Genomic DNA, 20,620 nt, shown 5'->3' on the forward strand with positions numbered 1-20,620 from the left:
TCAAACAGGTGGGTCCACAGCACCTGCTGTGAATTTGGGACGAAGCTGACACCACATTTCTTACAAAGTCCAAATCAATTTCTATGTGGAAGGCTGTAGCATACCCTATTTACATGAAATAACCTCCTGGATGTAGCCCTGAATGCTTGGATGAAAATCTGGAGGTGGAACTCATGGGTTTGGGGTTTGGTTTTGTTTTTAGTTTCTGGTAGGACAAATATTTCCTCGATAATAGAACTGTGATGGGTCTACCAAATGAGCTACGGTATGTTAATTGCTATGAATCCGTGTGGTTAAAAGTTTATTTCAGTAAGTTATTCATAAAACTATGTCTCATAATCTCTAGATTGTCTCAATATAGGGCCAAGCCCTCCTGTTTTATGAGCACATGGCAGACATGAGTCAAAGTGGCAATAGAGGAGACAGATGTGAGAGGGAGTTTGTTCTGGAGATGTACACAAACAAATATGCATCACATCTAATTCTTTGCCATCTGAAAAGAAAGTGGGAACATGTCACAGGCAGCAACAAATTGTGCTGGAAGGATCCTTGGGGAAATTGGGACATGTGGAAGTTCTTTTCTGTGAGCAAGCATTGGGCTGATTCCGACTTGATTTTTGCCTGTACAGGAAGAACACGGTCAAGGATCCATGCTTTTGAATTTTCAGGGCAGCAACACACAGACTGGAGAAGTAGAGAATTATTTTTTCCTCTCTTTCCTACAGAAACAGTAAAGACATCACTAGGGTCAAGCCATGTCGCTCCATAAACAAAGGAAATGAAGATAGACAAGGTGGTAACAACAAGCTTCACAATGAACTGTTGTATGAGTCTTTTCATGAGATCTAATTTAATCCTTAGATTGTATCTAATCTCTGCAAGCCACAGAGATCTCAAAACACCTGCGCTGCAGACTGGAATAATTATAGGGCAATGTGTGTCCTGCAGGTGATGACAGTGTTGCTATTATTTTTAGATGGGACTGTTAAGAGACTTTCTTTAAAAGTAGGGGCATTTCCTATGCAGATATTTACTCCAACCACAACAATGTAAAAACCAGCCTTCCACAATCAGTTGAAGGACTGAATTATTAGCAATTTACAGACTGTGTTCATTGACTTATGGGATCATTCTCTTCTTAATCCCCATCCTCTCTGCAGTGGGAAGGTGCTATCTCTGGACTACTAAAGCACTTCTTCAATAATTTTAGTGGGATACTGTTCTTCCCTATATTTGCTCCTTGGGGCACGTCCGCTATAGCAATGAGTTTCCACTATTCCAATGAGCATGCAGAGCTGGCCAAAAACATTCCACTCCCTAAGGGAGTTGTACATAATACAGTTGGATTGGCAGTGAGGCAGAGTGCAACCCCTTCATTTATTTTCATGCAAGAAAGAAGGTCTTCCAATTGATCAAAATGAATGGGAGGTAGGAGGGCTGGTTGGAAGAAACTGACGACTCCAGAGAACTGACTTTGATGAGATTTATGTGACTTTGCTGGCTCAAACCTTAGGAAACTTGCTGCAGCGAAACCTAGAGTGTAATCTGGATTAGCTAGTGTCAATGAGAAGCAGATTGCAAACTTGAGGCTGCAATCCTGTGCATGCATGCTTGGGGCTAAGTCCCATTGAACCACTGCAGGATTCTGCCTCTAAGTAAACTTGCGTAGGGTTATATATCGGCTTAAATCTAAGTTTTGCCACTGAATGAAATTCAAGTCTTGCATGTAGAAGAAGAAGAAGAGTTTGGATTTGATATCCCGCCTTTCACTCCCTTTAAGGAGTCTCAAAGCGGCTAACATTCTCCTTTCCCTTCCTCCCCCACAACAAACACTCTGTGAGGTGAGTGGGGCTGAGAGACTTCAAGGAAGTGTGACTGGCCCAAGGTCACCCAGCAGCTGCATGTGGAGGAGCGGAGACGCGAACCCGGTTCCCCAGATTAGGAGTCTACCGCTCTTAACCACTACACCACACTGGCTCTACATTTTTTTATGCTCCTTCACAGACTGAATTATTAAGACAAAAATAACATAGAAAGCAATTTGGTATCATGTGACTAGTGACTTAGCACCACAAGGAAGTTTCAGGATAGTGGGTGTGTTTTTCTTTCTAAAAGCAGGGCTGACAAAATGTCCATATGTTAGTTTTTGAGGACTGAAAACCTGCTTACATGTTACATGTTCAGCAATGTTGGCCAGCTGACATCTGGATGCTTTAGCTGAGATTCCTGCATTGCTGGGAGTCCCTTCCAACTCTACAATTCTATGATCGATGTCCAGTAACAAGGCTATACACAATATTGCTCTTGCCAGCTTGTCAATTAGTCTCCCAGCTCGTTCTCCTACTTAAGCCTTCCGTTCATTCCAGTGTGCAGAACTAATTGCACCCCACCAACAGGTTAGATACATCAAGGAATACCTCCCACTGGAGTGTAGGCCATGGTGCTATCAGGGCAGGACTTTAGGGCAGAAGTCCAGGACCCCACTCAGCAGAAAAAGAAGGGCCCTCAAATGAAGCACAGCTGGCTTGTCACACTGGAAAGTCATTCACATAACCATCCAAAAAAGTAGAGGGAGATGTGTAAGCCCAGCCCAGAGCAGTTAGTGTGGAGGACTGGTGGCATTTACCTGACTTCACGCTACCAGCGTTACCGTGCTTTACTGGGAGGGAGGTGGGAAGTGGTGGGTAGGTCGTTGCAGTGCAAACACACTGGCAGGAACAGCAGATTTTCGCATGGCTGCCAATGCTGTGGCAGAGACAATCTCCCCACCACCTACCCCATCACATGGTAAGATGAAACTATGCAGGTGACAAGAGGTGAGGAAAGGACTGCTCCTCCCGCTTTTCATGGAGCACTACTGGTCCAGAGTGTAAATATTACTGAGCTGCTGCCATTTCCAGTAACTGCCCAACCCAACAAAATCATGAGAAGCACAAGTCAATTTATATAAAAAATAAAATACTTTATTTTTTTTCCAACTAGAAAGGTGCAGACATGTAACTTTTGGTCACACTTCTCAACAGGTAACAAAACTGTTCCCAGGTGGAAAGATTGGTCAGCTAACAAATAAGCCACTCATTTCGCTACAGTCCATGTACGTTCATTAAGGCAGAGAGAATCCGATTTCCCTCTCCTTGTCCTTGATTTGATGATGAGCTTCGCAAGGACTCTGCTGGTGCATCTTGTTCAGCGAAGCATCACTTCATTTCACTGCAACACCCAACCCCACTAACTGAACTTCCCAAAGAGAATCTATTTCATGTGTTAAATGAATGCATTGGATTGTATTTGAATGATAAAGCCTTGAATTGTAAAAAAAAGATGAGGCTAACACTGATGTATCAAAGCATTAACACAAAAGGGAATAAAACTTTAAATTAACTTAGATGACTGTACAATATATATATATATGTACACACACACACAAACACACACACACATACACACACAACAGTATTTACAAGATCGTAATATTACAATATTAATTAAAAAAAATCTAGCTTGTGGCAGGCAAATCCATTGCCACAAGCTGTCCAGTCTAATTCCGATTCATTCTGAACAAACCATTTGAATCAGAACTTCAAAGCAAAATTATTGCTGTTCTAACAGAACACAATTACTTAGCACCTTGCTGGGTGAGAATTTCCAGTCCAGCACCTACCATCACAGAAACCTGTGACAGTAGCCTTGCTAAGCGTCCTTTCTGATTGCACTATTTGGTGGAAGACATGCTAACACACCATGAAAAGGCTGCACGAGATGGCACATGTCCCCTTAAGTAATCCCTATACACCACCCCCATATACTCTGTTCTGAGGCGCAATTTCATTGTCGTTCCTCACTGTCCATCTTATTATTACTATTTTTCCTTCAAACCAATGTTTGGGGTCAATAGACAGTTTTGTCTGAAATCACATAGAACATTCTGCTTTTTGTTTCCCCCCGAAAAGCAGACATTTAAATACCTTGTGCTATCGAATCACGTTTTACAAAATGAGATGCAAATTATTAAGTTCAAGTTGACCGTCAAGTTTTTCAAAGTCTCTTTTTGGGCTTTATGCCATGTCTCCGTACATCTTCCTGGAGTAGACCGACTCAAAGATGTCGTTGTCTCCAGGGCAGTTGTAGTGACACGCACAGGTCTTGATAAACATCATCCTCTTCTTCATGACTTCCCCGTCGGGACACTTGAATTCCACAGGGAGGGTGGCTGTTCTGTGAGGGGTGCAGCACCGGCCATCGGTGCAGACGCCACAGAACTTGGCCCGGTAGGTCTTCACGCTGGTGCAGCCAGACAGCTCAAACTTGATAGGCTTGGAGAACTTGGGAGTACGAATGCACTTCTTTCCCTTCTGTTGAGAGAGGGAGAGAGAATTCATATGTTTACATATCAGCTACACAAGGCTCCCATACACATTATCAAATATCTTAGTTTATCTCTATGTGTTATTTATTTTATAACTGTCCAATCTTACACGTATTACTGTGGAACCAGACTCAGTTGAGATGAAGCCATGAGTTGTGGCTTACTTGCCCCACTGATTTAAGTGAGGCCTAAATTCAGCGAATTTAGCCTGCATACATCTCACTTGGTACAATCCAACCAGTGTAAGCACTTTGTATGTCCCACTGGTAGAGCTAAGCAAACACACAATGAAGTCAATGATACCTAAGGATCTTAAATCTGGTTAGATTATGCCTAGTAGGTATAAATGGAGTCTTGCTTACTTCAGTGGCATTTCCATCCACATATATCAGATTGTTCATGCCTAGTTCTCTTGAAAGTTTCACTCACATTCATTAAGATCAACTCAAGGAACAACAACAGCCCTGTACAATGCATTCCCCCCAGTGTTGTATCCAATGATGGCTTTGCCTTAGAGAGAAGTATTTCCTCTCCCTCAAGGCAGGGCACCGGATGTTCACTGAGCTCTCTAGCCCACTTAATCCCCCTGCCTCCTCTTCCTTAGAAGCTGGTTGTGGGGCCCATTGAAACAGAATGGGACAATTATGCTGTAATTAGGTGGGGGAAGAGAATTTGAGTGAAAGCATGTTCCATTTAGGCCAAACCACTGGTGGATACAAACCCTTGTTCATAGCCACCAAGTGGATCTTAACAGTCACTATGTAGAAGTGCTCTAGCAAAGTGGACCCCTATTTACCTTGATGCTTTCCTCTAGGTCTGCTTCACATGGCCTCACCATGCAAAGCCTGCTTTGCTTCTCCAGTCTGCAGTGGGCATTGTCATTGGTGACTCTGGTGGAGATGCCCATTCCGCAAGTCTTGGAGCAGGCACTCCATTCAGTGGTCTGGACCAGGCAGTTGGCACGCATCATGGATAGGTCAGGTCCATAAGTGTCTTCCAGTCTATAAGCTGGAAAAAGAATAACAGAAAGGATTAGATTCTAGCACTAAGAGCTCATTCAGAAGGCACAGAATCCATTGATGGAGATCACAGCATGGTTAAGGCAAGCAAACTCCAGAAAGTGCCCTGTGTAGGCTATCAACATGGAGAGGGGCATTGAGAGAGCAAACCTACTCACCAGCAAGAGCAGGTCCAACTGCAGTCTGTTCTTTGTCTTTGGGCTCATCACACACCCATTCCTCGCAGCATTTGCCTGGCAGCTTCACGGTTCGTGGGTAAGGGCAGTCGGGGCTGGGCAGGCGAACACCCATGCTGCAGAGAGGCACACAGCCCACAGCCCCGTCCAGGCAAGTGCATCGGTATTTGCAGCTGCTCTGGAAAGACTCTCCGCTCCTGTAAACCATGCCTCCAAAGACACAGGGGGCGCCGTCCCTTGCTGCAAACAGAAAAGAGGAGCCATTCATTAAAAACAACAACCCTAGAGTGACAAAGGAGCCTAGATTTCAGCAGCTCTGCCTACACATAAGGAAAGCTACTGAACTAACTACATTTGGGCATGCAAGGATGGACTCCTGTCCTTGGATCTGCCACCTTTGGGCACACTGGGGCTCTGATGTCTTTAACAGCTGTGCAACAGGCAGAAATTCAACAGGGGAAGCTTTCTCTTGCTTGCTAGAGGAGACTGAAAGCCCCCCAGACCTGCACCAATCTCTTCCATACACAAAGGGTGCTTTTTGTTTTAAGGCTGGCTGAAGGAAGGGAAAGTATCTTAGGAAACAAAAAGCTGGAAGAGCGTCACTTTTCCAGGCACTAGAAGGGATTCCTCTCTGGACCTTCTCTGCTTCAACCCTGCTCGCCGCTTCCCCCTAGAGTCAAAACTCCGGGTACTCACCGGTGCAGACGCCGATCTTCCGGTTGGCCGGGGAGCCGAAGTCGCAGAAGAGCCCCTTGTGGGGGTCGCAGGGGTCTCTCTCGGTGCACAGCTCGCCCAGCTGCTTGGCGCACACCCGGCAGCACCCGCAGCCGTCTTGCACCAGGCTGACGCCGGGCGGGCACTCGGGGGGCGCGGAGTCGCACTGGCATTGCCCACTGCAGTCTTGGCCGGCCACGTCCTGGGGGGACACGGAGGGGGGACAGAGGGGTCAGGATCGGACGGAGCAGGCGGAGCAGGCGGAGAGACGGGAAGCCAAGAAGAGGTCTCGGCTCCGCAGCCAGCCACCCAGCGCCCCTGATCCCGCCAAGCCAAGCTTGGCCCCCGTCGAGGCCGAGTGCAGGGAGACTTACCCGGCTCCAGAGGGCGACGACGAGCGCCAAGGCGAAGCTGCGAAGGAGTCCCATCCTTGCCAGCATGTTCAGGGCGAGAGAGACGACGGCAAAAGCTGCGCGGAAGCGGAGGGGCTCCTGGTCCGGACGAGGGCTCGCAAAATCTCCCTGCCTTGGGGCGAGAGAGGGTCGCTGCTGTCCTATCTGGCTTCGCTGGGTGCAGCCTTCGTGGGAAAGCGCCTTCCTTTGGTGCGGAGTCCGCTGGCCTGTCTTGTTCTCCGTCTTGGGAGCAGAGGAAGGTGGTTCGGTCTGAGTCTCAAGCAGGCGGCCCGGCGCTTTTTATACACTCCCGGCGCCCGGGACGCGCCAATCGGCTGAATGGAGTCCTACACAAACAGCGACATTCCTGACATTCTTCTCCACCTTCCTGCCTCATCAACTCACACCGGATTGATCCTGACCCCTTGACACTCCGCATTCCTCCTGTCTGAAAAAGCTGGCGCACTTCAGCGCACAAAAAAGGCGCTGTATTTTTCACCATCGAAAAAGAAGAAGAGGGGAGGGGAAAAAAGGGGGGGGGGACTTTTCTCCCGCTCCCAGCCTAGATTCTTCCCACCACCACAGACCTGATTTATAGGACTTAAAAATACGTCTCTTTTGGAATATTCTCTCTCTCTCTCTCTCTCTCTCTCTCTCTCTCTCTCTCTCTCTCTCTCTCACACACACACACACACACACACCTTTTTCAAAGGAATGGACCAGGATTTCACACACACAAAAATCGCCCTCCAAATTGCATAAATCATATGTAAAGACACCTCCAGACCAAAGAAGAAAAGGATGAAATTATTTATTTCTTGGAAAGTATTATGATTTATAATAATAATCAGGGATCACATCTGAGACATTTCCAGTTTTAAGTTTACAGGATCCACAAGAAAGTGCTTGCAAAAACTTTTGTGAAGGTGGAGTTCCACTTAATGGAAAATGTGAACCAAATGAATGGATTCTGTTAAAAAACATTGCCTCCGATCCCATCCAAACACTTGCTCCCCCCCTCCCATTTGAGTTTTTCCACATGTGCTTTATGAACAAACGCATGAATGGATTAAAAGCTGAAATCATACAGTGTATTTGGAAACAAGATTCACCTCCCCTACACTTGCTGAGAATATTCCATTGAGCCAATAAAATCCATGTGTGGAAACAATAAAAAAAGACTGTGTTCTGTACTAGGTAAGGGCAATAAACCCTAAGAGGCTGTTGTCTGAGACACACCTGGGAGTATGCCTCATTGAACTCAGCAGGGCTTACAACTTAGTAGACAGATTGTGCTTTAAGAACCCTGTTTATAAAACTTTTGCATTGCTCTTTGTGTGAGAGAGGGAGAGGACAGAGAGAGTGCGTCCACATTCCTTGTGATGGGAAGGGGTTCCATCTGCTTCTTCTCTTGATATTAATAGGGAGTGCCTATAGGGGGCATTGGTAGCTGGATGTTAACAGTGAAGTACACTTAACTGAGTGCATAAACACATAGTGGACTGTGGTACTTCTATTTCTCTGCATCTATTAAGATCTGTCAAGCACATCTGTGTGATGCACAACTGGAATGAATGGGCATAGCACATCAGCAGTACTTGATGTGCATCACACAGATGTGCTTGATAGATCTTAACAGATCCAGAGAAATGTAAGTACCACAGACCATCATGTGTTTGTTTATGCACTCAGTTAAGTGCACATTGCTGGGGAATAAACTCCGAAACAGCTCCATTTCTTCCAATGGGGCTACTCTGGAGTAAATTGGTTGGAGTTTAGTGTCATTGACTGAATTCCCTAGCAATGTGAATGGCAAATGTTCTGCTGGGCTTAATAGGTGTCAACTTGGTCCCTTCTACACCTCCAAGATACAGTCTCTCTTTCTAGCTGGACTCCTTCCAGAGCAACAGGTAAGAATGTGTGACACGATTCATCTCCTGCCATTAGTGAGGAGCAGAGAGTTTAAGTGGGGGGAGGGGATATGTCCGGGGGGCGGCTGGTGGGGAGAGGTTGCCAGGATGGTTGCTAGGAACAAGCCTGGGAATTTTCCTTTCCATTTCCTTTTTATCTGGCCAAGAAGCCTGACAGTTTTCTGCAGATTTCTTCAGACGCTCATGATTGACTTTCTGGCTGTTACCACCACCCCACCTCCTTAACAACTTGGTGTGCTTTCTACAACAACAACAACAAAACAAAATAAAAAATATTTGGGGATGTTTCTTATTATATCACCTAAAGCAATATATTATGCAGTGTCTGCTTTGCAATTGACTGTGGACCACTGAATCATCCTGGGATATTTTCCCTAATAAGTACTTTCTATGAATAGAGAGAGGGAAAGGGAGACTATTTGCCCTGAAATTCTTGGCAGAATCAAGTGAGGCAGAATGGAAGATGTGGCTCCACTTTTCCCACTGCGTATGTACTAGTCATTCGTAAGCAAGACATTCCACCCAAGCACTTTTGGGCTCCTTAAACTTTCCCCCCAGTGCCTAAGCAAACAAAATAATAAAAAAAGAGAACCCACGGTATTTGTTGTTTAATGGCACAGATAGAGAGATGCTTTATTACGTTTCCCAGCTTGCTCTTCCTCAAAGAGCAGTGCGGCAAACACCGTTCCTCTCCCCATTTGATCGTCACATCAGCCCAGTGAGGCACATTAGGCTAGGAAATTGTGGCTCGTTTCAGTTTACCCAATAAGCTTTGCAGCTGAGCAGAGACCTGAATCTGGGATTCAGTTAAGTTTGTGCATAGGCAACACAGAACTGGTCCCCTGTCCCAGGGGTGGATCTACTATGAAACTAATGGATCTCAAACATTAGGGTCCCTAATCCCAGAAGGGCCCCAGAAGTGACTTTAGTCCATATTGCTTTTTTAAAAAGGGTCTAGTAGACCCCCATTTGAGTGGCACAACTCAAAGTTATTATTTTTTGTGCATATTTCAACAATCCCAGTGTTTGAGAGCTAGTATTACAGATACAAAGGTCATGGGGCATCAATTTTAATCAAAATTTGACTCACAACCCCTCCCTCTTTACTGCCATAGTAGCTTTGTGATTGTCCGTAGTACTGTGTATAAATGAGATATTGTGCAGAAAGTTGTGCCCATCTCAGTGTTGGGGGTGGAATTAACAAAATATGGAAGCAGCACCAGTGATCTTCAATAATAATAATGATAATAATAATAATAATGCTAAAAAAGAGAGAAAAATCTGAGATGTAGTAGTTAATGTGTATGTGGTGGGGTTTTTTTAAAGGTGGTAATCTGTCATGGGACAACCCCACCGAAGGAGACAGCAGCAGTTACCCAGAACTCATTGCTGGTTGTGAAGGGGCTCTCATGACACTCAAGCTTCAGGGTCCCTAAAATGTGGGTGTGCCATTGCCCTGTCCTCAGCTTGGAAGTTCATCAGAATGTTTGCACAAGTCACAGTCTCTCAGCTGCTTAGCCTATACTACAGGGTTATTGGGAGGCTTGAACACTGCTCTGAAAATGGTTGGTACTGGAATTGGAAGGATTAGCCAGTTACGGGCCTTTGAAGGTCTCTTGATAGTGGTTGTCAAACCCTATAGATCTGGCATTTGAAATTATATCCATATGTAGCAACCTGTGTCCTCCTCATCCATCCGTTTCAAAACTAGCATGCACAGGAGATGTTTCCAGTGAATTTGGCTTGCAATCTGTCCTCTCCTTCTCTACCACAGCATAATATAGGATGTAGCCTCTTTCCAATACCACATTGGTTTTGTATAAAATAAAACCACCCCTTTAGCAGGAAAACCCCCTATCTCATTTGTAAAAATCCCATAAAAGGGAATTATGGTAAGTGATACATATTTCCAAATTTATAAGGCATCCCAAAACCTCTATTTACTTGGACAGCTGCAAGCAAAAGGCTGCACTTACCCACTTCTGAGTAAATAATAGACACACCAAACTATGCATAACATGCTTACGAAAATGGAAACTTTACCAGGTAAACAGAATGCCGCTTAAAAATGCCCAAATATGGTAGATGATCTCTGGGAAGAGAAGGGTTTTTTAAATAAAATGATCATACTTACCGCAGACTCAGAAATGACTGTTTTGAAGGGCCAAAAGAAAAGGCTAGTAATTTAAGATGGCTTATGCCAATGATCTGCACACTAGAGGGAAGGCAAAAATGAAGACTGCCAAATGGTGTGTGTGTGTGTATTCATCAATCATCTGCCTTGATGGACTGATTCATCAATCAGTTATATTTAAATAATTTCTAACGCGCTCACAAGAGGTGTGTTTTTGGGGGGTGCTGAGGCCCACTGAACTCAGTAGGACTTACTTCTGAGCAGGCAGGTATATTATAGAATTGCACCACATGTTGATTATAAATTAAAGCTTGCACCCCTGCCTTACAAATTCCCCTGTATAATTTAGGGTCCATTTGGCCACTTCAAATATGATCATTTCTAAGCATGAGCAAAAACATTCTACCCAAGTCATCCCAAGAAGAATTAAAATTTGGTGCACATCCTTGGAACCCAGCAACCGATCCCTGGTCGAGCCGTTCTTAAAAGCCTGTTGGAATGTAGAGAGATATGCAAAATCCCATGAAAAGTGTGTGCGGTGGGGAAGGGATAGACTATGCAAAGCTGAATAAAAGCTTTATCTTTCATGAAGTTTGACTGGAAACCAGTGAGTTTTCCATACAAAAAAGATCTATAGCAACTGATTGTCGAAACAAAACAAAAACTCCTAAAATACCATTTATCTAGTACTTTAGGGAGGGTGCTTCAAAATCATAGAATCATAAAAGCTGGATTCCTCAAAGCAACCTACTCTAATTCCCTGCTGATGCAGGAAAACCACAACAGCATCCCAAAGGGTTGGCCCCCAGAGTTTGCTTTAAAATCTCCTGTGAGAGCAGTTCGTTTCACTGTTGAATAGCCTATACCACCAGGAATCTTCCTAATGTTGCACAGGAATAACAACTGGTGCTTTATTATGGGATACCATTTCGAACCTAAATCTGGTGTGTCTTTCATGGATCAGAAAGAAATTCAGTGGGCCTCATCTATATATTGTTTTGCTCCATATGTGGTTGTTGGGTTCTTTTAAAAAAACACCTCACCGAACATGTTGGGAGATGAACAGATTGGGGTGATGACAAAATATAAACTGTGGCCTGCATCACCAGCCTTTGTTTGGCCATGCCAAAGGAACTTCTGGCGCACCATCATTCATATTTACATATACATACAGTGGTACCTTGGTTTTCTTTTATATTTTTGAACGTAATCCGTTCCGGAAGACCATTCAGCTTCCGAAACGTTTGAAAACTGAGGCTTAAAGGGCAGTCTGCAAATTCAATAGAGAAAATTGAAGGGGAAAAAACTCAGCGGAAGCCATTGGACATCTGAAAACGGAAGCATTTACTTCCAGGTTTTCGGCGTTCGGAAACTGAAACGTTTGACTTCTGAGGTGTTCGAAAACCAAGGTTCCACTATATTTGTATATGTTTGCCATCTGTTATGGATGCTTTAGTTGAGATTCCTGCATTGCAGGGGGTTGGACTAGATGACCCCATGGGTCCCTTCCAGCTCTAAGATTCTATGATTCTATATACATACACATACACATACACATACACATACACATACACATACACATACACATACACATACACATACACATACACATATACATATACATACAGGCTGTCATTGATACATAGGATTGTTAAAATGGAGTAATTTTGACTTACATGCAGGTGTTTATACAGCAGCTCCTTTTCAGACAGTATATTTTTTCTGGTAGAATTAGGAATTCACTATGTTGGCAACACGCTTGTGTTTGTACAGCTATATGTGGAATGTGTGTGTTTCGACATTCGCTTGAACTGGTGGTAAGTCTTGTAAAAAGTACAGGTGTGGATCTGTGGCATTCTTTCTTTAATGTTTATCCTGCTTCTTCGACCCGACCCCCCCCCGCCCTTCTCTCATTCGATGCCTTGCCCCCTTCCCTAAAGAAGTCACTTGATCAAGTATCAGACATACTGAAAATCCTGGCAGGACTGCAGGAAAGTGGCTAGACTCAGAGTGTTTGTGTACTTAAAGAAAGAATCTTGCACATTTTCAACCTTCAGTCGCGGCTATTTTCTTATAAGAGCCACTGGAGGTCTGAGCCAGCCCTCAGAGCGGAAATCAAAAGCTCCCAGAGAAACACACCCAAAGAATGTGAACCCGATCCAAGTACTGTACGCAATGCGCACAGAGGACTGGTCAGCCTTAGAGGAAGTCTAGCCATATATGGACATCTGGACCCTGAGCTATTTATCATCCTGATGGGCTCATAGGCTGCTGCGGTTCAGACCTTCCTAGCTTGCCTCGGGTTTAATGATGTACATTAATTCCCCTCTCCAGAAGCTTGCCAGAATATTTCCCCAAAACGTTTAATAAATATTATCTTGCGCTCCTCAAGGATCCTGCTCAGCCCCATACATTAAATGTGTATTTGCTTAAAGTGCCGATTCCAAGCAAGGCTTGCTGCTCTGCTTCGGAGCTGGAAATGAAGTACAAATAAAGCAGTTTGCTTTATATCCAGAATTTGCTTCTCGTGTTTATTTTTTTTTAAAGTTCATTCACTGGCTCATGTGTGTGTGCGTGCACACATTTATACATACACACATGCATATACAGTGTGCATGTGTTTTGAAATGATATAAGCTTCCCAGTTGAACACACCAGCTATGAGAGCTCCAAGATTTTCACCTATTTTGTCACTTACGGTCTCTTTTAGAAACCATGTGATTATTTCTCAGAAACAGCCATATTACTGGTTATATGAGGTATATAAAAAGTCACCACAGCAAATGCTACAAATATTCACTCCCTTTTTGGCAGTTTAATCTTGAATCTATTCAAGAACAGGTCTTGAGCCACACTGTGATGCTTGCCACCCTCTCCCCATCAATGCACACATGCTAAATCTTGACATGACACCTGCATTGTCCTGCTTAAGTGTTCTTGTTTAGATCTGCAACTAATCAGTTAATTTATGCTGGGCTTTATTAGCTGAAGAAGAGAGCCAAAGGTTCTCAGCCAGTTCACTGGTAAGTAAAGTGACCAACTTGGATGGATTGCACATGGCAACATCTGACGGAGTGGAACCAGCAAGTTAAATTCTGAAAAGTTGTAGTGGAGTGGAGTGGAGAACAAGCCATTCCGCACTTAGAAAAATCTGGAATTGATTGCAGCACCAGGAACAGACTCAGCAATTGACTCTGGACATACATAGGCCTGGTTCACAAAAATGCCAAGTCATGATTTATTCAACTATGGTTATCAAATCATTGGTTTGCATTATGTGCAAATTCTGCCCCCTGGCTTAACTATGGTTTCTTTTCTACCAACAAACCACAATCTGAAGCCCTTGTTTTTAGCTTATGAACCTTGGCTTGTTTTAACTACAGCTTGGCATTGTGTGTGAACACAGCCAGCATCCTTCTTTAACCATTGTCTTTTTTTGGTTAGCCCATTCCTGATAGTCACCAAACTGGCAAGACCAGGTAAAAAACAAAGCACATTTCATAGGATAACATGTGGTTAAACAAACTGTGGCTTAGTGGTATGTGTGAGAGAGCATTATGCTACAGAAGAGAGGTCTAGCACAACTCCTTGGGTCATGCTTAGATTTTCTTAAAGGTATAGCTTATATCAATGGGAAGATGTACTGTTATTCTTGATCCCTTGATCATTTCTGGACTTTGGTTGAGGGTAGCTGTATTCAAATTACTGCTCAGATTGTTGTGGGTTCTTAGACTAGCCTGCTTTTTGTTGTGAGAATGGAAGGGGTAATTCTGAACTCAGTAGTGAAGGCAGGGAGAGAGTGCCTTAAAAACAATCTCTGTTGTTTCCTGAATTGTATTGTAATCATTAGAAGAAATGGGACTTAAATTATGCCATTGCCACCAGCAGCTTTAATACGATTTAAAAAATAAATAAAATAAAAAACCTCTTCAGATATTACTCTCTGCTGTATATTGGCTTCTGTCCGCATCTACAGAATGCAATTAGGCCCTAGCTGATTAATGAGATAGCCTTGAGCATGTTGAACAAGACATGACTATTTGTGTTATAAAGAGCATTAATAATCTACCAGCTAATTCCTTTGACATCCTAAAAGTGTTTTAGGATTTTATACTGGCCTCCATAATAACCTCCATAAATAAGGGCAATATAGTTAGGACCTTGGAGAACTTGGAATCACGTTTCAACTTGTAGCAGCTTCTGTGATTTGAGACCATGCTTTTGTCAATTTGTGGGGTCTGCCCCATGCCTGACTGAGGTGATCAAACTTAGATAAGTGGAGGAACTTTAACTCTGGTATCTACTTCCTTTCTTGATCTCTCACGAATATGTTTTATTGGCATAGAATCACACAGTAAGGCACATCTGTTTACTCAGGCCTTCACTGGTGTTGTGTTGACTCAGAGAATCTCTCTCTCTCTCTCTCTCTCTCTCTCTCTCTCTCTCTCTCTCTCCCCTTTTATGTTTTGTGATGGCTATTTACTCTGTTTAGAAACATATCTATACCCAAAGAAAATGACAAGCAAAGTGTGGAAACTGAAAGAAAAATCAACTAAACAGCTGCAATATATTAATAACTTAATATAGCCATCAGCCCTCTGTTTTGGAAGATATTTCAGATTCCCAGTAGAGAATGTCTAGAATGCACATAGTGCAAATACAGCCACACTGGTGATGACGCAGAAGGAAACTTTGGAGATAGCTTGGGAAGACTGAAGTAAAACATCGAGGGCTTCCTTGTTGATTCACAGATGCTTGCCATGGCAGCACTCAGAAACAGCATGTCTAGTTTTCCACAAAGGTTCCAGTCTAACAGAAGAAAATGCATGTAGACAAATCTGCACATCATAACCCCATGAAGAGGGAACAATGTGCTTTCTCTAGGTAATATACAGAGTAAGGTACTATTTCTTGGTTAGCGTAACCTGTAGCCTGAAGCGTCTGTAACTTGAAGCATCTGTAACCCGTGGTACCACTGTACAGTAACAGGATTATATTGCCCAGTAAATATTGATTGACAGATTGATATTTACATTTATCAGCTTTTTAAAAACAAGGTTGTATACAATGTTAGCCATACTCAGAGAAGATCTATTGAAATTACTAGCCATGACTAACTGCTTTATTCATATCCAAATAAAACTTTGGATACAACCAGTGCTTTTTTCTGGGGGTATGCATACCCCTAAACTTTTTGTGAATCTTTGTACTTTTGTCAATTTACTGTATTTATTTCCCCCAATTTGAACTATAAAATGGTGATTTTCATGAGTCAAAATGAGAGTACCCCTAAACATTTTTAAAGAAAAAAATCACTGGATACAACTCATAAAACTGACTTACAATAATCTCATAAATAACATAACAAAAGCATTACAATCTGAATAATAAGGCAAAAACTGCTAATACACATTAGCAGCTCATCTCATACTAAAATAAAAACCAATATTAATTCTCAAAACACTGATTGAATAAAAGTGTTTTTGCACATGTGATGAAGATTGCAATGGACTGGATCTATCAAATTTCCTTAAGGGGGGAATTCCACAGTACTGTTACAACCACTGAAAAGACTCTATTGATAGTAGAGTTCAATTTTTCCTGGTTGTTGCCAGATGATGCGTTTTCCAATGCGACACCATATGCACACATGTGATCAAAACTTGAGATTAATCCCTTGCTATTTATGCACATTCTCTGACATCACTTGTAGCCTGTTATATCAACCAACCAGTGTAAAAGCATCCCTGTTTATGTTATCAAATTAATTAATACTGGTTCAATATCACTTTGCTATCAGCATGTCTACTCAGAAGAAAGCCCTGCTAACTTCAGCGAGACTTACTCCAAGGAGTGGTATGTATAGGATTGCAGCTGAAGCATATAGACTGGAACTAATATAGAACACATCCAGTGGAAAGTATGCATATTGCCTGAGCATGTACAAAAATCCCAACTGTCCTGCCAATTCTTGCACATTCTCTGGCATGCCTTGGAGACTCTGCATATTTCCCGGGGAGAGTACAGAACCTTCTGCTTATGCCGTCATTGTGTGTACATTCTTGGATGTGTCTTTTGCCTAGGCTTGTCTGGTGGAGCCAGCTGGTGAACAAACCCTTCTTCAGCTGCTGGTATAAGGACTCACTGGGCCCTCCCTGCCGGAGGCAAGGCTATAGCTTGAACTAATGGTGAGATGCCACAGCTCATTGGTAGAGTGTATTCACTGCATGCGAGAGGCTCCAAGTTTGATCCCAGACTCTTCCAGTAGCAGTTTCTCAAGTAGCAGGGTTGGGAAAGTAGTCACCTGGAAACCCTGGAAATATGCAGTACTGGATTCAATTGACAAAGGGTCTGAGTAGGCTGTCAAGGAATAGCCTCATATATTCATCTCAGACATGGGGGACTCTGCACATTGACCAGCCAATGTACATTATATCAAATGCAGCACATTGTCCAGTGTCACTGGGAAATAATTACTGTTAATGAGAGAAGGAGCATATTGGTTGGGCAAGATGCAAAACTCCATAGCATTTTTTAAAGCACAACTAAAGCATATGGCTTTCCCCAAAGAATCCTGGGAAATGTAGTTTCTTAAGGGAGCTGGGGACTGTGTGGGGAGTAAACCAGTTCCCAGGATTCTTGGGGGGCTTTCAATGTACAGTGGGGGTGTGACTCTTGGGTGATGCAAAGGAAAAAGGAGAAGCAGCTCCTGCTACCTGCTAACTCCCTTGTCTTATCCCCCTAGGCAGCAGTGGGGATTGGGTCCAGGGGCAGAGTGGGAGCAAGCATGTGATGGGAGAGAGGAGACCACGGAGAGCATCTTCTCTGCCATACCTGGAACTGGACCACTGAGAGCTCCACCATATCTGGAGCTGTCACCAACAAAGATACGCCACGTGGTATTTGAAAGATTACAAAGTGTGTTCCTGGCCTCTACTTCTAGACATTTTAGAAGTAAAACCAGGGTCTTCTCCCTGAAGAAGACTGTTACGGAATTCCTGTTATGGATAGGCTGTCATGTAGCTGTGAAACCTTTGCAGGGCTTTCCCTTCATCCCCACGCTGCAGTTCAAAAGTGCAGGCTGTGCTTTGTGTGGCATGTTTATTTGCTCCTTCAAAAACCCACCTTAAGGAGAAGGCTGCAAGGGGTAGTGTGTATCAGACAGTGCCACTTGGCTGCAACCTAATGTGCCAGAAAAGGCACTGAATATGGGAAGCTACCTGCAGGGTGAAATAAAAAGTATGCTCAACAAATCAAGGGATGCAGAGCAGCAGGTGCTGTGGATGGGCACTTAGGGTCGTTTTATTCCTGCTCCAAGTGGTCATTCCCATGGCTCGAGAAGACAACCAACCAAGCTTCTCTTTTGCTGCAATTGCATATGCCAGCAGAATGATAATGCACAAGCATTCTTTGCTTTGTATAGTAAAGACCATAATGCCAGTCAAGGAACTGTGGCTGCTCCATCCTGTGGATAAGTATGGTACTAAATATAAATCTGTTGGGAGAACGCAGGTGTGCATTAGAGCATCCTGAGTCCCTCTCCTGGCTCATGTCCACTAGGTCCCCCTTCAGCCTACACATTTCATTACAGGTTCATCACATCTGATATGCTGCACACCAAGTGGAGGAGAGAGAGCTTAGTAAAATTGTGGCAAAGGAGGGGTTGGCCATTTGGTTAATATGGGACCAAAGGTAACAAGTGGGAGGTTTCTATTAATTAATTTGTTTGCTTGCCACAAAAGTTATTGAATTTTGGCACGCTTTATGGATGTGGAAGAGGATAAATACAGCAGGAACACCAACCCACACTATTGTGCTGGTGGAACATCATCTGTTGGTGGGTAATGCCTGGTACAGCATCATAAGTAGATGTGTCACCATGGAGCTGATGTTCTTGTGACCTGTACCTTGAGAACCTCCCTACATTGAGAACCTCCCCTTCTGAGGTGGAAGACAATTTTCTGTGTCGGAAATACCATATAATTCATATGTAGATTGCTGTGTGGGAATTGTTTCCACTGGGGATACCTGATTGGAACCCTGGTGACTGTCTTCCACAATCCAAGGCACGAACATCACATTCACGTGTACTGGAAAACTGATGTCCGTGATCTTCATACATGTGGATTTTATGGGGTTTGCATCATGGAGGAATATATCAGCCCTGATTTTCAAGCATTATGGTCCCCAGTCTATTTGGGTGATCATTACCAGAAAGGGCATGTAAACCCTGAAAATTTGGGTGGGACCATTTCTTGTGATAAGGTTAACAATATGAGATATAGTCAGATCATCATACTCTCTTGATTTTCTTGCTGAAGAGTCCGTTGAGAAGAGGATTGCAGTTTTATCCTGTTTTCTGACTTCTTTTTCTTTTAGTTTATTTCTTGTCTGGCTGCTTCTTAGCTTGTTTCCAGTTTCTATTTTTTAAAGTAGTGCTTCACATATGAAGTATGCACGAAGAAACCAAAGTGGGCATGATTTTGACCTAACATCATTTTAACAGTGGGCACATTTTACAGTCATATTAAATAGATATTTTAAAACACATACAGCTTTTATAGTGCTGACAGATTTTTTTTTTTGTCTTTCAAACTTCTCTACATTTTATATTGCAACATAGTTTTCAAAGCAAGCCAAAGATAACAAGTTTCTTGTTTTAGCTACTTATGATTTCTTAGCACAAACTTTCAAAGAAGATCAAACAGGAAAGAATGCTTTTCTCATCTTGCCATAACTACCCCAAAATGCATTTTTGGGTCACTGCTCTAAAACAATCATGCCATGATGCTCAAACTAAACACAGAAAATTTCAGAGATTATGAAATAGCTTTGGATACTCTTGAAACTCTTCTGAGAAAAGAGAACATGTGAGTTAGCGATGAACCAACGAAAAGAGTCAGGCCATCTTTTCAGGTGTTTTAATATTCCTTAAGACAAAGGAATTAAGTGCTTGTTCTTATGTCATGGGAAGTACCAATATCATCAGCTCCAGTCTATGTGCGCTCACTTTCTGATGTGACTGGAGTGGCATGGAAAAAGAGCTTAGCAAAGTCAGACTCAGAACAACAGGTAAAGGCAAGCTCCTCTTACTCCAAGTCCAGTTCCTAAACCCAGACACCATGGTGTTCTTGATACCACCACCAGGATTTCAATGGAGTCTGCCTTCCCACAGTGGCAGAGAGGTCTTCCTGCAAGCCTTTCCATAAGACTGTAATGGCATCTTTAACACTACATGCAAGGAATCCTGGGTTATGTCATTTCCCTGGCTTCTGATACTCATAGGGAGAACTCAGGCACTCAGCAAAACTACATTTCCCAAAATCTTTGGCACTAGTGTAGCATTTAGGGTTATCAGGAAAGAAAAACAAAAACCTGGTTTAAAATCAAAACTTTCCAGGGCAATGTTGCTTGATTCATAATGTAGTTAAGGATTATTAACTGAACAAGTTCGCATCCCTGAGCCATGGAAATGTGAACTTCAGTGATATCACTACATATTTCTCCTATCATTTGAGAACTGGTGAGGCCACGTTCAGCAGGAACGTTCAAAGCAGAATTAAGAACCAGTTCAAAAATCCTCTTGAGGAACTATGCCATTTCAGAATGGGGTGAGAAAGCTCCTCAGATCAAAACCTTCCTGTGTGAAGAAACTGCTGGGAGCTTCTGACATGGGGGTGCTACCAAGTAAGGAATGTTCTTGCCCCTCTTCCCCGAGCCAACTCAAGCTTTTGGAGGACCACTGGTCAAGACATTCTTTATGTGGCCTCCCCTGTCCTCCAACATGAACTGCTCCTCACCAGTCATGATCACATATGCTTCTGTCCCTCATCATGGCTACCACCTGTTGGCTTGAATATGGAGCCAAGGACTAAGGCAGCAGTGGCT

The 20,620-nt window shown here is 43.3% G+C and overlaps 1 protein-coding gene across 1 annotated transcript; it reads right to left on the reverse strand.

Annotated features, from left to right (window-relative positions):
- Positions 1–2,941: 2,941 nt before the first annotated feature.
- On the reverse strand, positions 2,942–6,948 carry CCN2 (cellular communication network factor 2). Its single transcript, XM_081187777.1, has 5 exons — positions 6,650–6,948; positions 6,258–6,477; positions 5,544–5,801; positions 5,163–5,374; positions 2,942–4,352 (listed from the first exon to the last, which is right to left on the reverse strand). Exons 1-5 carry the CDS (start codon positions 6,713–6,715, stop codon positions 4,056–4,058), a joined length of 1,053 nt encoding a protein of 350 aa, XP_081043903.1. The 5' UTR covers positions 6,716–6,948; the 3' UTR covers positions 2,942–4,055.
- Between the last annotated feature and the right edge of the window lie 13,672 nt (positions 6,949–20,620).

This window comes from Podarcis bocagei, assembly GCF_964188305.1.
Source record: "Podarcis bocagei genome assembly, chromosome: 3".
Taxonomy (NCBI): domain Eukaryota; kingdom Metazoa; phylum Chordata; class Lepidosauria; order Squamata; family Lacertidae; genus Podarcis; species Podarcis bocagei.